General features: G+C 45.2%; 1 protein-coding gene across 1 annotated transcript; it reads left to right on the forward strand.

The window, feature by feature from the left end:
* Nucleotides 1-476: 476 nt before the first annotated feature.
* On the forward strand, nucleotides 477-14,043 carry LOC308702858 (outer dynein arm-docking complex subunit 4-like; the record flags this gene model as incomplete). The annotated part of the gene is made up of 12 exons (XM_081385992.1): nucleotides 477-596; nucleotides 709-840; nucleotides 8,170-8,323; nucleotides 8,434-8,489; nucleotides 8,645-8,792; nucleotides 8,891-9,115; nucleotides 10,329-10,457; nucleotides 10,554-10,632; nucleotides 11,521-11,607; nucleotides 11,717-11,913; nucleotides 12,100-12,200; nucleotides 14,008-14,043. The coding sequence occupies 12 exons, from the start codon at nucleotides 477-479 to the stop codon at nucleotides 14,041-14,043; spliced, it is 1,464 nt and encodes a 487-aa protein (XP_081242118.1).
* Between the last annotated feature and the right edge of the window lie 3,605 nt (nucleotides 14,044-17,648).

The raw sequence follows: 17,648 nt of genomic DNA on the forward strand, positions 1-17,648 counted from the left end.
AGGAGAGACCATTTGTTTATTTGTAAATGAAAAATAATTTAATAAAGTAATTAAGTAATTAATGGCATAATAATCTAAACCAAATTCTCAGACGTAGATATTAATAATACAACCTTACAAAATCCTCAACTTTTGGGGGGTCTATATATATAGACCGGATGATATATATATATATATATATATATATATATATATATATATATATTTTTTTTTTTTTTTTTTTTAAGAAACGTTTGTTGGACGAAATATTATTTTAGATAACATTTTACGTTTTATAAACGATATATTTACATTATACTTAAATGTTTCGGATTGAATGTCGTAGTGTTGGCATGTCAATCAAAGTTTCTAACGCAGTTCATTGGCCCCACTGGGTTTTGTTAGGAGCGTTTCTAGGATACGAGCGGACGGGACGGTTGCTCTTATTGATGTGTACTGAAAGGTTTTAATATAATTCTGCTTTAAATACGATTAAAATGTCTGATAACGAGGGAGAACAAGCCGGGCCAAAGAGTACCTTTACCACCTATATGTCTGAAGGTGACCAGCTGTTTCAGAAGAGCGAGTATGTCAAAGCTATCGAGTGCTTTTCCACGGTGAGCTAATAACTATGCGAACACACATATTGCATTGCTTACGTTCAGACGAAATTAAATGGATTGCTTTATTTTACATTTTATAATAAGCGTCTTCTCTGCTATCCAACAGGCTTTAAGTTTACAGCCGGATGATAAGGACTGTCTGGTCGCCAGATCCAGGTGTTATGTGAAATTAGGTGATGCAGAGAGCGCGCTGAAAGACGCCGAGACCTCCCTCAAAGACAACAAAAACTACTTCAAGGTGTTCATCCGTCCTAGCTTCCTTTTTTCCTTTTGTCTCATCGTTTGTTCCAAAAGTTCCCAGCAGCCACAGCTTTGAGTCACTGTATGTGTACCTGTAGTAAGACACTTGTCCTGAAGGGGGCGAATTTACTGATACTTTATCAGATGACGATTCGGTCTCAGAAAAAGTGACCAAATATCACAAGCACGTTTTTTGAACACAAAATATTACAAATATAACTTTGTGAATGAATATACTGTTTAAGATTAACACTAAAAAATGTTAAGGCAAAAATGACACTTGATGAAACATGACTCTACCTGTGAGGGGGAAATCCACTAAAATGCTAAATAGCCAAGAAAAGAGGTTCTCTTACGAGAGGTCTCTCGTACTGCGTAAGATATCTTACGCTAGGGGAAAATCCTTTTCCGCGAGATATTGAAGCCAAAAATTATCCTTAATTTTGTAATAATGCAAAACGCGTTGCAGCAGCAATGCAGACATAGGCGAGACAGCTCGCGCGCCTATTGGCTGCTCTGCGGCAACTGCAGCAGCCTATCGAGCGAGGCCTGGCGTGACGTCAGACCCAATCAGGGCACTTCGCGCCCGCTGCGTCACGTCCCGCCGAAATGGGCGTGGTCTAGGCCTATAAATATCGCTCGCAGGCAGCTATTATCTGATTTTTCATCCTTCAAGCGAAGCACACGCATCGCTGGAGCTGGATTAGAAGCCGCGCCGTCTGAGAGAGAGCACCTTCAGCGGGACGAGTCACTGAAGTCGCTGGCCGCGCCGCCTTCCTTGCCTTCCTGCTGCGCTATCCGGCGTTATATCCTTTCTCTGCTACTGTGTTTATGTATGTGTGTGTGCTCGCCGCCGCGACACACACTCCCATTGCACTAAAAGAGCTGGGCGTCTTTTTCAAGACGCCCCTTTTTTTCCTGATCACGCAGCTCTCGCGCTCGCTGACGGCGACTGCCCTCACTGCGAGCTAGGTACTGCCTATGGTGACTCTGAGGACTCACCTGGCATCCTTCTCCGAGACTGCTCCTCCGCCCCCCCCCCCAACCCGCAAAGCTTGCCGGTTCGCCCGCTTGCCTTGCCTGCTTGGGGGACGATACCTGTTCTCCCTCTGTTCGAGCCGCGCACACCGCGCCGTTCACAGAGGATGTCAGGAGCGGGCGGCCACGGGGCTAGCTTTCTCTCTCCCTCTGTTCAAGCCGCGCAAACTGCGCCGCTCACAAGGGAGGCTGGAAGCGGACGGTCGGGGTTAGTTTTTCTTTACGTTATAAGAAAGCTACCCTGCCTCTGCGCCCCATTCATGCGTCACTCACCGGCGAAAGGAGAAAGGTGTGTTTTAGTCCCTCCGAGGATGGACTGACCTTCAATTTCTCATACATTTCCCAGTTCCCTGATCATGCGACTGGAAATATCAATATTGCAGCAGGCGAGCCTGTTTTAATACAAGCGCGCCTGCAAGCATACGCCGAAGAAAGCATGTGACGCTGTTATATGCTCGTGCATCCAAAAGCCTTTGTGTTCCCCCCCTGTGGCTCAGTGGCGGAATCATTGGTTTTCCTCACGAGAGACCGGAGTTCGAATCCCGGTCTAGCGGCAGTTAAAATTATGCCGCCAATGCTTCGCTCTGTCAGTTCCCTGAAAAGCGACTGCAGATGTGCATTTTGCAGCCAACGAGCGCGTTGCACAACCCGCTCGCCTGCACCCAAACACCGTTTCTATGGTTTCCGTGCGTCACTGGCGAAAGGAGAAAAGAGCGTTTCTGGTCCCCCCGCGGACGGACCGACCTCCTCTTTCTCGTACATTTCTCATTCCCCTCTGAAGTTCGGGCGACTGGAAATGTCAGTATTGCAGTGAGCAAGCCTGTTGTAATACACGCATGCCTGCAAACAAACGCCAGCACGTTGACGCTCTCTTATAATACTCGCGCTAACTGAGTTATAATGTGTCTCCCCCTGTGGCCCAGTGGCAGACACTCAGGTTTTGCACGCGAGAGACCCGCGTTCGATCCCCGGGTCTACCGGCAGATAAAATTATGCCGTCAATGCTCGCTCTGTCAGTTCCCTGAAAAGGCGACTGCAGATGTGTATTTTGCAGCCAACGAGCGCGTTGTACAACCCGCTCGCCTGCACCCAAACACCGTTTCTATGGTGTTCCGTGCGTCACTGGCGTAAGGAAAAAAAGGGAGTTTTTCTGGTCCCGCTGCGGACGGACCAACCTCCTTTTTCCTATACATTTCCCATTCCCCTCTGGAACTCAGGCGACTGGAAATGTCAATATTGCAGTGAACAAGCCTGTTGTAATGCACGCAGGCCTGCAATAAACGCCAGCATGTTGACGCTCTCTGTTTCTATGGCAACTTCTCGCTCGTTCAGTTCCAGTAAATGTGACTGTTCCAGTGTATCCTGCAGTAAACAAGTCGGTTCTGTCACCCGCTTGCCTGCACACAAACGCCGTTTTTACGGCTACCCAGATAAATCCCATAAGCGTGAATTTTTCTGGTGTCCCGGCCACGGCCGATGGTGCTTTATGTGTAGAAAGAATGCCCACTGCCCAGTGCCCATCTCTACACACAAGCACAGCCCGTCACACAGGGCTTGCGCACATGAATCGACTCAGATCGATTGCGCTTCAAACATGGTGAATGTGCCCACTAACACCACGTTATGCATGTCTCACGGTTTCTGTAAAAACGAAACCAACGTGCATTCGCTTCACTCAAGCGAACAATGCTTTCAGTGTGATATGTGCCCGCTGTCCCGCGCCCACATCCACACATAGACATGACAGTTCCTACGGGAACCGCCCAGCCCTCCCCCTCGCGGTTGACCACCGCAGAGGAGTCGAGCGCGGGCAATCTGCCCGCTGTTATCAGCGCGCCCCATGCCTCAAATGTCACGAGCGCCATGCTTGTGTTACAGCACGCCGAAGCTTCTCCATCGCTGAGCGAGCGGAGCGCGCTTCGTATTCAACCCCTAGCTATCCATGCAGACGCATGGGCAAAGCTACCCGGGGTTTCGAAGTGGGTGCTGAACATTATAGAAAGAGGCTATTCGCTGCAGTTTCGCCGACGCCCTCGCCGCTATGTGGCGCGCGTCGAGACCACGGTAAAAACAGAAGTAGCACATTTACTTCGAGCCGAAGTGACGAAACCATTGAGCAAAGGGGCCATAGAGTCTCTCTCTCAAGTTCAGAGCGAAGGAGGGCTATACAGCAGATACTTCCTGGTACCAAAAAAAGACGGGGGTCTCAGACCCATACTAGATCTAAGGCAACTGAACAAAGTGCTTGTGAAGCGACAGTTCAGGATGCTCACGACCAGGCAAATCCTTGTGCAGATTCGCCAAGGAGATTGGTTTGTGTCAATAGATCTGAAAGACGCGTATTTTCAAATACAGATAGCGTCACGTCACAGGCGATATTTGAGATTCGCCTTCGAGGGCCAGGCATATCAGTACACAGTCCTGCCGTTCGGCTTGTCCCTGGCACCCCGTACATTTACGAAGTGCATGGATGCGGCGCTCGCACCCCTCAGAATGAGAGGCATGCGAGTGCTAAACTATTTGGACGATTGGCTGATTCTAGCGCAATCTCGCGCAGTGCTCATAGAACACACGACCATTTTACTCGATCACCTCGAGGATTTGGGTCTGAGTGTCAATTGGGCGAAGAGCTCCCTGTCACCCAGTCAGAAAATATCTTTCCTGGGCACAGAACTGGACTCACTATCCATGATAGCGCGACTATCACAACAGCGCGCGGTAGACATTCGACGCACAGCGAACTCTTTTCGCTGCGGCGCGTCTGTCCCGCTCAAGAGATTTCAGAAGATGCTAGGTCTCATGGCCTCAGCATCGTCAGTGCTCCAGCTGGGCCTGCTCCGCATGCGCCCGCTGCAGTTTTGGCTGAAAGCGCGAGTCCCACGCGAAGCGTGGGCACCCGGTTTGCTTCGCCTCAGGGTCAATCAGAAGTGCGTCACAGCTCTGAAACCCTGGAAAGCGAACGACTGGTACCAATCAGGTGTAAGCCTGGGGACTTCCTCGAGGGTAAAAGTGGTGTCCGCGGACGCGTCCACCTCGGGATGGGGAGCGCTGCTCGAGGGCAGACCGTTCTTCGGCCAATGGTCAGAACGGGAGAAGCTCCTGCACATAAACTGCCTCGAAATGCTGGCAGTAGACAACGCGCTGACGCGTTTTTGTCCCCAAATAAAAGGACACCACGTCTTGGTCCGTTCGGACAACATGTCTGTGGTGTCCTACAAAAATTGCCAGGGCGGCATCAGATCCGAGAAACTGTACAGGCTGGCAGAACGCCTCCTGGTATGGGCTCAGTGCAACCTGCGCTCGCTCAGAGCAGCGCACGTGCCAGGGATCTTGAATATAGGACCGGACAGACTGTCCAGGAACAATGTTCCGGCAGGCGAGTGGTCTCTACACCCACAGACAGTCCATCTGCTGTGGAAGAAATTTGGCAGAGCGGAAGTGGACCTGTTTGCGTCTCAAGAAAACGCTCACTGTCAAGAATTTTTCTCCAAGAGCAGGAGCGCGCTGGCCCATGTGTGGCCCCGCCGCCCGCTCTATGCTTTTCCCCCTGTCTCTCTCCTGCCTCAGGTAATAGAACGGATCAGGGAAGAAGGATGCTCAGTACTGCTGGTAGCACCGTTCTGGAAAAACCAACCTTGGTTCCCAGTCGTGATGCAGTTAGCAAGTACTGCCCCGTGGCCAGTACCAATGAGGAGAGATCTCCTCTCACAGGCCCGCGGCTCGATCTGGCATCCTCACCCGGAACTATGGTCCCTTCATGTCTGGGCCATCAACGGGTACATGTTGGACTCCCTAAAGGAGTATTAAACACGATCACGCAGGCTAGAGCTCCGTCTACAAGACGACTCTATTCTTCGAAATGGTCGGTGTTTTCGGGCTGGTGCACAGCCCGTGGTGTGTCACCCACAAACTGTGGTGTGACGGAGGTGTTTTCCTTCCTACAAGAGCTGTTGGATGGGGGCAGGGCCCCCTCCACGCTCAAAGTTTATGTGGCGGCTATAGCAGCGTTCTCAGAAACAACGCTTGGTCAGTCAATAGGAAGGAACGATTTAGTCATCCGCCTCCTTAGAGGGGCTAAGAGACTGAATCCTCCCAGACCTCCCTCAGTCCCCGTATGGGACCTTTCTACGGTTCTGGAAGCCATGAAAGGTGCGCCATTTGAGCCTTTACAGTCAATCGATTTGAAACACCTGTCTTTCAAGACGGTGTTTTTGCTGGCTCTCGCTTCAGTGAAGCGCATAGGGGATCTGCACGCGCTCTCTGTGAGCGCGGCGTGCATGGAGTTTGGGCCCAATGACTCAAAAGTTATACTCAAACCTAAGCACGGTTATGTTCCAAAATCCCTCAACACACCGTTTAGGGCACAGGTTATCTCCCTGTCAGCCCTACCGGTCCCTGATGAGGAAAAAGACGCGAGCCTCCTTTGTCCAGTCAGGGCATTACGAGCTTATGTGTCTCGCTCGTCTGTTTTCAGACAGACGGAGCAGCTTTTTGTTTCGTTTAGCGGACGTTCTAAGGGACTAGCCGCGTCGAAACAGAGCCTATCCAGATGGATAGTTGATGCTATAGCGCTGGCATACGCCTCCAAGGGCATGCAGTGCCCATTGGGTGTCAGAGCGCACTCCACGAGAGGCATGGCCTCTTCGTGGGCCTGGTCAAGTGGGATTGCCTTGCAAGATATTTGTATGGCGGCAGGCTGGGCCTCCCCGTCTACATTTATAAGGTTTTATAACCTAGAGGTTCCCGCCCTGCAGGCCAGGCTGCTGTCGGTCTAAATTTACCAGTATTATCTGACCTGATGCGATCAGCTCAGAATGCTGCGTCTGCTGAGCACAGCTCAATGTTCGACAGTATAAAGCTGGGCAAACTGTGTAAGACCCACATTTCCCCATCAGTTCAGGCCGTACCCCGCCCTGTCTGTATGATGAAATTTGCGTCCCATCGACGCTGCTATATGTGGAAGAGTGAGGCTGCACCCCTCCCTCTTCCCGGACTCCCTGTGAGTTCCCTGAGTGATTGTGCACTATATGTACCCCGGGCTTTCGCCCTTGGGTCTTTGGTGTCAGATCTCAGCATGCACTGCGTTTTACATTGGGTCCCCTAGCGTAAGATATCTTACGCAGTACGAGAGACCTCTCGTAAGAGAACGTACTCGGTTACTAACGTAACCTCGGTTCTCTCTAGAAGAGGGAACGAGTACTGCGTATCTTGCCGTGCATGCACACGCTCTGGTTGCTTCGATGATGAAAAACCAGATAATAGCTGCCTGCGAGCGATATTTATAGGCCTAGACCACGCCCATTTCGGCGGGACGTGACGCAGCGGGCGCGAAGTGCCCTGATTGGGTCTGACGTCACGCCAGGCCTCGCTCGATAGGCTGCTGCAGTTGCCGCAGAGCAGCCAATAGGCGCGCGAGCTGTCTCGCCTATGTCTGCATTGCTGCTGCAACGCGTTTTGCATTATTACAAAATTAAGGATAATTTTTGGCTTCAATATCTCGCGGAAAAGGATTTTCCCCTAGCGTAAGATATCTTACGCAGTACTCGTTCCCTCTTCTAGAGAGAACCGAGGTTACGTTAGTAACCGAGTACGTTCGTTCTGTGGAAAGTGTACTGTTAGCTTTTCACATGACACTTAGATTGGTATTTTGTATGCAATTGTAATCCAATGAAATTCATTAATTTTTAACTGTGGCTTTTTTGGAAACACTATATAAGCTCTCTAAAAAGCACAGTAAAAGCACATCTGAATTATCTGATGTTTAGCAAAGGTTTGGGGTCACTATTCATTCACAAAGGATGCATTAAATTGATCAAAAGTGATAGTAAATACTTCATTTTTACATAATAAAATGTGTCCGACGTTGTAAAGTCAAGAGCGATATCATTGTGCAGCGTTTACCTCAGTAAGTTGACTGAGTGGGTCTCTGAGCTGGTGTGAGTGACTGGAGGCGGGGCTAATCTGAAATATTCATGAATCCGCTTATACTAAATGAAGCAAGGATGTAGAGTTAAAAAACTTGTCATTTTGGTGTTCAAAGAGTTTTAAGCGATAAAATGATTGACTACAGTGGGACTTTAAGCAGCACAACTGTTTTCAACACTGATCATAAAAAAATGCTTGAGCACCAAAGCAGCATCTCAGAATATCAGAATGATTTCTGAAGGATCATGTGACAATGAATGAAGACTGGAGTTATAATAGTTCACAATATTCCTGTTTTTACTGTATTTCTGATGTGCTAACAAGTCACCTGATTCTCTCTGGTTCTCCATCCTGTGTCCTGCAGGGTCTGTATCAGAAGGCTGAAGCCCTCTACACTATGGGGGATTTTGAGTTTGCGTTGGTCTACTATCACAGAGGCCATAAGCTACGTCCAGAGCAACAGGAGTTCAGACTGGGAATCCAGAAAGCTCAAGAGGCAATCGAGAACTCAGTGGGCAGTAAGTCCTTAGACACAACATGATGAGAAATGAAGAGTTCATGTTTTGGTTACACAACAAAGTGACTAAAGTCAGTAACCCTCATCTGCCTCTCTCTCCCGAACTAAAAGATCCTTCCTCTGTGAAGTTGGAAAATAAAGGAGACCTGTCTTTCTTTTACAACGGGGTGAGCTATCTCTTGCTCGCTCTCTCTCTTCCGTTATGCCACCTACCCCGTCACTCATACCACACCGTCACACCATTGTTTATAATGTACGTTTATGTTCATTTTAGCAGTTAGTAATGCATAGGCTATTTGTTTGTTTGATGTGTTCCCAAAAGGTTCGTCCCAAGCATTTGAATCATTCTCATAAGAAGGAATCCAAAAAGCATGGCCAGAAGAAGAGCAAATATGAAAAAGCAGCCAAGCAACTTCTGGGAGAACTGTACAGTGACAGAGAATTCTTAGATAAACTTCTACAAGATGAAGGTGTGTGTTTACATGTTTTTTTAGGCCTTGTTTGATGTTAGTTTGCATCTATGATGGTGTATATTCTATATAAAGTATGGCAATCTGCTCCCATACAGATCTTATAAAAGGTAAGATTGGAACTGGAGAGCGTGTGCAAGATCTGATCGTGGGCTGTATCTCCTATCTGGACACGCGGACAGCATTCTGGCAGCAGCAGAAGCCCATCTATGCTCGTCAACAAGACCGAAAACTAACGCAGCAGCGGTGGAACCGGGTTCAACACAAGCCACCCTCAGACCCAACCCGATATGTCCTCGCCAGTCTGGAGGATATTGACAAAGGTGAACCTCTGCAGAGTTCAAAGTTCACAGCATTAGGTTCCTAACAACAAAGTTTAGCATTAGTTGCATACTCATGTTGCACATGCAAAATCATAAACTACTGTCAAAGTTGGGGGTCAGTAAGATTTTTTTTATGTTTTTGAAATAAATATTTGATGCTCATCAAGCATCAAGTTTGTTCGATCATACTGGGAAATATTATTACGGTTTAAAATAATTTCAGCATCATTACTCCAGTCTTCAGTGTCACATGATCCTTCAGAAATCATTATGATATGCTAATTTGATGCTCAAGAAATGTTTCTTATTGTTATCAATGTTGTAAACAGTGCTGCTTAATATTTTTGTGGAAAATTTTATACTTTCTTTTGTAACATTATAAATGTCTGTACTGTCACTTTTGATCAATTTAATGCATCCTTGCTGAATGAAAGATTAATTATTTATTTATCTTATCTATAAAAAATCTTACCGACCCCAAACTTTTGAACTGCAGTGTATGCCTATGATTATTAGCTAACTGATGAGTGACTGACCTACGACAACTTGGAGATAATGTTGGAATTATGATCCTAATTATTCTCTAGGTCACTCCACAATGTGTGTGTTAGCAGACCAGATACATGTAACACACCCAGCTGTGTTAAAATTTATTTAAATTTTATTAATGTAAGTTAATAGTGCTTGCTAAGGACATTTGAACAAACCCCTAAATATAACTATGAAACTTTGGCACATAACTGTGTACCATTTGTGCCATGGACATGAACAATACATCAAATTCTGCTACTTGTTGAGAAGTGTTATTACTTTTATAAAGCTGCTGCAGATTTACTGTTGTTCGGTGGATTTTCGTGGGTGAAATCCAGTCTTTTCAATGGGAATCCAGTCCACACATTCTGGAATTTCACATGAGGGAGAAACAAATTTCACAGGAGATTCACATTTGTCACGTGGGTTCACCATGTTGACCAACAGAAAACTTCCTGATTTGAAAATGACTTCTGTGAAATTTTACTAAAATTAACAATTACAGATTTTTTAGGTGGCACATGATTTTTTCCTGGTGGACAATAAAACAGGCCAAAAAATCCTATAGACTCATAGAAACAATCTTAGCAACACTCTGGTATCACATTTGGATTGGCAAACATTTTCAGAAAATGTTGTGTATGTTATTGGGTTTATTGAGAATTATTTGATTAATTGGCAGCCTTGAGTGCCGGCGATGCAGAAAGCGGCCTGAAGAAGGCCCGTGAGCTCATGAAGGCGGTGAAGGAATGGTCTGAGCAGGTGCTGCCCAATAAGAGAGAAGTGCTTGGGAACCTGCACAGCTGCATTGGTAGAGTCTGGGAATCTCATCGGCCCAATACTTAAATATATAATATCAATAGCAGAAGAATCAGAGATACAACATTTTCTTTTATGTCCTGTGTAGGCAATGCATTGATGGATCTTGGGAATATGGACAAGGTTCTGCATCATCATGAGAAAGATCTGGAGCTGGCCAAGAAAGGGTGAGCGCTCATGAGAGCAGGAAAACTACCTTTTGTTTTTTTTGGTTGGTTAATTTGGCCTAGCTTTAGCCTAGCATACACATAACACATTATAGACTTCTCATTTAATTTATGCATTTGGCAGACGCTTTTATCCAAAGCAACTTACATTGCATTTCAAGATACTCATTTACATTCTTATCAGTTCTTGCTTTCCCTAGCAATCGAACCCATGACCTCGGCGTTGCAAGCACCAACGCTCTACTGTTTGAGCTACTTGTTACATCATAAGAAGGATGGCGTCTACGCTAATATTAGTCTCTCAGTTTATCCGAGGTTTACCGCAGTTCGCCGGATGCAGGCCGTATCCAGATCTGATGAAGGACCTGCGCCTGGACACGAAGACAACTCAGTCCTGAAGTGTCAACCAATCCCCAGATAAAATGTTGTCAGGATAATTCCGGTTCGCGTGGCTACGCAGACGCGACAAAAAAAAATCTGTATAATAAATGTTTAAGGCCAGACAAGTAGTTTATTGAGGGTTGATTTGTAAAGAAGGACTGCACGCCTGCGCACATATATATTCAAATATAGTTTTGTGTGGATGGGTGGCCGGAGCGCGTTTAGGGTCTTCCTGTTAGAGCGGTGTTGTGTTAGCGGCCCCTACGTTAATAACTAATGATCTTCGCAACGGAAGTGAATCAGTCAATCAAAACTAACTTTAGCTGGACAATAACTTTATCCTAGAGCTGTTGTAGAGCCTAAACAATCTGTTACGGTAATTTCCTATTATCACTGTAAAGCTGCTTTGAAACAATCCATATTGTTAAAGCGCTATATAAATGAAGGTGACTTGACTTAATAAACTACTATTCATCAGGTGTGTTTGGTTTGTGCTTCGTGTCATAGCGACCTGACGGACAGTAAATCCAGGGCTCTGGACAACATTGGCCGTGTGTACGCACGGATTGGCAAGTTCCAACAAGCTATAGAAGTGTAAGTGCATTTGCCTTTAATTAATGTTTACTTTGGTGTTGATGTACACAGACAAGTCTATTGTAATAGTGATTTTGTTGTGTGTGTGTTTATGTGTGTGTTTGCATAGCTGGGAGGAGAAGGTGCCTCTAGCATGTGGCGGGTTAGAGAAAGCCTGGTTGTTCCATGAGATCGGCCGCTGTTACCTTGAGCTGAAGCGCTATGGCGAAGCACGAGACTATGGCTCCCGCTCGCTCACGGCAGCGGATGACATCACTGATGAGAAATGGCAGCTCAATGCCAGTGTGCTCATGGCGCAGGCCGAATGTGAGTCCAAACTACATCGCCCAGAATCCCAGGAAGTCAGCAGTTTAATGCACTCTGTGACCATGAATAATCTGATTTCCCACAATGCTCAGAATCAATAGGACGTTCATGTGGTCGTTATGTATATTTGATCTACGCCATGCTGTGCGATTACATCACTTTACATCCTCTTTCTCTCTTACATAGTGAAGCTGGGTAACTACAAGGCCAGTGTGTTACACTTTGAGAGAGCACTGGACCGGGCAATACTGCTGCAGGACGACTCCGCCAGCGAAGCCATCCAGAAGGTCTCACTCTCTCTCCCTCATCCCTGTCACCATCCATCTCGCTCGCGGCCTTTTCTATAGTCCCCTTCAAACTACATTAAAATTACTGAGATTCTGAATCACACAGGATGCACGCTATTGTTTCTGTGTATGTCACAGAGGACCAATATGGAAGTTATTGTCAGTTTGACTAAAGGTGCGGTCACATTTACCATTGTTCGGCAAATGTTTGCAGGCAAATTCCAGTCATTTCAGTTAGAATCCATGCGATCAGAAATTTTGCAAGAACAAAAGATTTCCCCTATGCAGATTTAGCATTGGGTTTATATTGGTCACGCTTGGTTTGTAAAGCTGCTTGGGTTGAAAGTGTGAGCCTATGCTTCATACATTGCTACTGATAATGGACAACTGACCTTTTTTGCCAGCAAAATTTTGAAATTTTCACATTTCCAAAATCTTGGTTTCAAAAAACCGAAATCTCACTAATGTGAGCACACCTAAAGCCTCACACCTTGAGAGTCTGGTTAGTAATATTCTGCAATGTCTATCCTGTAGAATTCCCTTGAAACTGTTTCTCACTGTTAGTCACTCATTTAAATGGTCAGGCAACTCCGTCAAGCCACACTACATTTTGTCTTTCGCTTAGTTTCTACTTCTATGGCATCACCCCGTGGGGCTTGTGCATATTAAACATTAAAAGGGGATAAAAGGATATTGATTATGGAAGCTAAGAAATATTAGCTTATATTATATGACAAAACCACCGTGACTTCCGTAAGGAAAGCAATGACAAAGATTATGCTTGGAGAAGCATTTTAGAAGTCATGAACATAAAAAGTTACGAAAGCGTTGTCTTAATTTTATGGCAGGAAAACAGCTGTTCTGATGTTGCATTGCACGCATTACGTCTCTGGAATCTTGTTGTGTTGTACGTAGTTAGTACATGGTGACAGAATACTCATCAATACTAGTTGTTTTGTCATAATATGAACTGATAATTTTAATATTTACTTTTTCATTTTTTGCATGTTACCTGATTCTTGACTATCCCGTTGCTCTAATATCATATTTCTTCATGTTGCTCTGATATTATTTGACTCACTTTAAAGGTGAACTAAGTAACTTTTTTACCTTAACCGAACAGCTTCGGAGTCATTGGAATAGTTATGACTTTTTTCGGGTTGAATGGTGGTCGTCTCGCACCCCCCAAGCGCCTGTGAGCCGAAAAACCACCCTTGCAACTTTGGGCAGGCGGGAAAGTACAAGGTTGGTACAGAGGAACAAATAGGTTGGTGTTTTCCTTCATTCTCTTTAAAGCAGCACTCAGTAACTTCGGGATTTCTTCGCTGTATTCTCGCTTTTTGCTCGCAGGTTTCTCTCTAGAGCTCCCTCCACAGCTTCGGAATAGATATTTGACAACACTGTTGTAAAAACTCGTTGGCTATTCTCAGACACCAGAGGCTAGTAGATCAACGACATCAAAGCAGATGGGACATTCTTTAAAATGTCTTCTTCCTTCGGGTTCGAACAGCGTGAGGGAGCGCAATAATGACGGCATTTTAGCAGATTTCTTTTGGCCGTAAAGCAATTGTTTACATCGCGAGACCTGATATCACGCGAGACTTCCTGACGCGGCGGCCGGCGGCCCGCCGGCTCAAAGTTGCAAGTGCGCATTTTCCGCTCACGGGCACCAGGGGGGTGCGAAACGACCACCATTCAACCCGAAATAAGTAATATAACCATTCCAATGACTCCGAAGCTGTTCAGTTAAGGTAAAAAAAGTTACTTAGTTCACCTTTAATCAACTCCTCAATTTCTCGCCCTGCAGGCTCTTCGTGAAGCAAGACACAGAGTGACCCAGTAAGACGAGGAACCCATCTGAATAAAATGTCTGCAATCAAAGTCAGAACTAATGCATTCTTACTAGTGGAATAAAATCTGCCTGAGGAACATTGTGTTGGATTGCATTCGGGTGTCATTGGTTAAGGATTACTTTATGACTGCCTTCTCTGTGCTTGTTTGCATATGGTAAAAAAAGATGTTTTGAATAGTTTTACATAAACAGACTGTCACAGTTTGAGTTATAACAAATCACGTCCAAGCGATGTTGCCCAGATACCGTTAATGTTTTGCTATAGACACACACTTGTGCTATTACCTTCTGTTGATAAAGAGAAACACTCATAATCCAAACATGTCTGAATTGAAAATCATTCAAATGAGTTTAGGTTTGACCTCTAATTAAGTTTACACTCCATCTACTGAGTCGATATTGACTTTGCGTATGTGCTCAACAAAAATGAACACAAGTATATGCCCTGACAGATTGCGTATACGAATTGCTGCCAATTTGTTTGTGTGAGAGAGTACGTTTGTGTGGGTTACATCTGCTAACTACTCAAACACACCACAAACACGTGTGAGAAAGTGGTCGCAGCCAACCTGCATTCATAGTAATGTATTCATTATAGCATAATCTGACAATCTTCATATTCCTTTTGAGTCTGCCAGAAGTCAAGTTCATAGTTGATGTGTGTGTGTGTGTGTGTGTGTGTGTGTGTGTGTGGAGCAAGTGGTGGTTTGTTGTTGTCTCACTAATTGCCTCATCAGGTTCATTTTACTGTTGCTGTAGGTTTATTCTGATTGAGGTGTATTTTAATTCTGATCGAATTAATTGATGAAATTTAAGAATCTGACATGAGGACACAGATATCACAATGCATTAATAAATACTGTTCTTCTTTGGCTTTATTGCTCAGTGTTTGGCTATTTCAGGGTTTTGATCTTTCAACAGAGAGAGAATCTCATGTATTTTATTGTATGTAATGAATGTTTAATATTAACTCTAAACTTTGACTAGGCTAGGCATGTTGCATTTTAATTGTTCTAGGAACCTCGAAGCATATTTACATTTTTGTGTATTTTGTGTTACTCCATAACAATGTTCTAGTTGATGTCATAGTGTAGGTAGGGCCCAAACATAAACTCAAGCCCAGGGGCCGTCAGTCCTGCCCTGTATGTGACCCTCCCAACACATAATTGATTCGCACCCTCTACTAACAGCATTAGACGGCTTAGATTGAGCCAGGATTAGGCCTTAGTTCAATTAGGATATTTATCTTAATTGTGTATCTTGAGACAAAACAATGGCACTGACATATTTTAAGATACACCAGTGTAAGTAGCTTTCAGTTAAGACAGCTCAAACATGCATTTTAGTCTGGGACTAAACTTAAACCTTGTTTGTGAAACCGGGGTTTAAGAGATTTACAGTAGACCTAGCCTATTTAGAGTTAAAATTTGTCATTGTTATAAAATTAAAGTTAAGATGGAATTGCAATAATGTAGGAATTAAACCATATGATAATTTGAGACATAAAAATGAGCAGTAAGATGTCAAAAAGTACAAATTCCGGCTGGTGACGTGTCCAGCAGTAGCGGGAGCGCGCTTAAAATTTGCCGTTCTGCATCTGCCTCTCCCTTCCGTGTCCGCGCTCTCGTGCACGCGCAGGGAGCGTGCTCAAGTGCAAGTGGTTTCTGTTTTGTTTCCAGATTATTGCTAGTGCTCGGCCAGGCGGGGGTTTCAGCGCAGCGCTCTGGAGAAACGTGGAGTTTGGCTGTACGGTGCTTTGAACCTTCAGCCTCGGGAAACGGTGACAGCTTTTCATACATATCTGCCAACGCTGTAATCAAGTGAGTTGCAATTACGCTGTGCACTGACTATTACATTTTTAATCTTGTTTATATTTGCAACCAATACGTTTGATTATGCAAATCTAAGTTTATAAAAAAAAAAAAAAAAAAGAGTTTAGATGTAACAAAAAAATGTGTTTGTGGTGTGCTTTATTTTCCAGCTGCGCGAGGCATTGCCGCTGATTTGTTTTGTCTGATGCACGGCCACTCCCCAAATCCCTGGCTTTAAGTGGCATACTATTTATTTGAATTATTTCTTTGTGTGTTTTTGTGTTTTTTTTTTTTTTTATACAGTGAAATAATGGCAGCTGAAAATGTCAATTGTAATAATATTTCAGTTTTCAGATTGTAGTATCCCTAAAAAAAAAAAAAAAGTTAAAGGCAGGTTTTTTCAAAAAAATTTTTTTCCAAATTTGTTTCAACTTTCTTTATATACCAATACATAATTAAAATGTAAGTACTCTGAAAAAGAGAGTATAAAAATCGAGTGTCTGTAGTCCTCTCAGGGGCTACTTATTTCCATTCGGCACGAATGAAATGATTGGCTGGGCGACTGTCACTCTCCCTCGCTACCATGGCTACCACCCCTGCTGCTACAGGAGCTGCCCACATGCGCCCACCCGTTTGACTCGAGGAGGGGAAGAGGCACGGAAGCTAGGAAGAATCACAATTATGGCAGAGAAAGAGCAGTCAAAATTCCCTGTACCTGCATACAGTCAGCGAAGGCAAAAAAGGAACTATTAAGGTAGAAAGGTAGGCTACTTGTCACCGGAGTAACGTTAGTCCTCATCAGAGCCAACAGTGCTTTCATCGTAGAAGCTCTTACATGCAAACGTACTCGGTTACTAACGTAACCTCGGTTCTCTCTAGAGAGAGGAACGAGTACTGCGTAGAATACGCTAGGGGAAAATCCTTTTCCACGAGAATACTGAAGCCAAAAAATTATCCTTAATTTTGTATTAATGTAAAACGCGTTGCGGCAGCATACAGACATAGGCGAGGCAGCTCGCGCGCCTATTGGCTGGTCTGCTGGCAACTGCTTAAGCCTATCGAGCGAGACCTAGAGTGACGTCAGACACGCTTCGCGCCCTCTGCGTCACGTCCCGCCGAGACGGGCGTGGCTTAGGTCTATAAATACCGCTCGCAGGCATTATATCTCTGGTTTTTCATAGTCGAAGCAACCAGAGCGCGTGCAGGCACGGCAGGATACGCAGTACTCGTTCCTCTCTCTAGAGAGAACCGAGGTTACGTTAGTAACCGAGTACGTTCTCTTACGAGAGATTCTCTCGTACTGCGTAGAATACGCTAGGGGAACCTACTGTAAAACGCCGTGCGTGCTGGGATCTGATACTATAGACTCAAGGGCGACAGCCCGGAGTTCATACAGTACATAATCACCCAGGGGACTCACAGGGAATCCTGGAAGAGAGGGGGGTTTAGCCACTATCTTCCCTATGGCAGCATAGAGCAAGGATTGCAATACTCAAATAGCTGCATAACTGACAGCGCCAGTTATGAGATTTGGCCATACTAGACCGACAGTAGTCTGGCCTGTAGTGCGGGAACCTCTAGGTTGTAAAACCTTATAAATGTAGACGGAGAGGCCCAGCCTGCCGCCATACAAATATCTTGCAAGGCAATCCCACTTGACCAGGCCCACGATGAAGCCATGCTTCTCGTGGAGTGCGCTTTGACACCCAGCGGGCACTGCATGCCCTTGGTTGTGTAAGCTAGCGCTATTGCGTCCACTACCCATCTGGATAGGGTCTGTTTCGA

This window comes from Scardinius erythrophthalmus, assembly GCF_964197995.2.
Source record: "Scardinius erythrophthalmus genome assembly, chromosome: 1".
NCBI classification, from domain to species: domain Eukaryota; kingdom Metazoa; phylum Chordata; class Actinopteri; order Cypriniformes; family Leuciscidae; genus Scardinius; species Scardinius erythrophthalmus.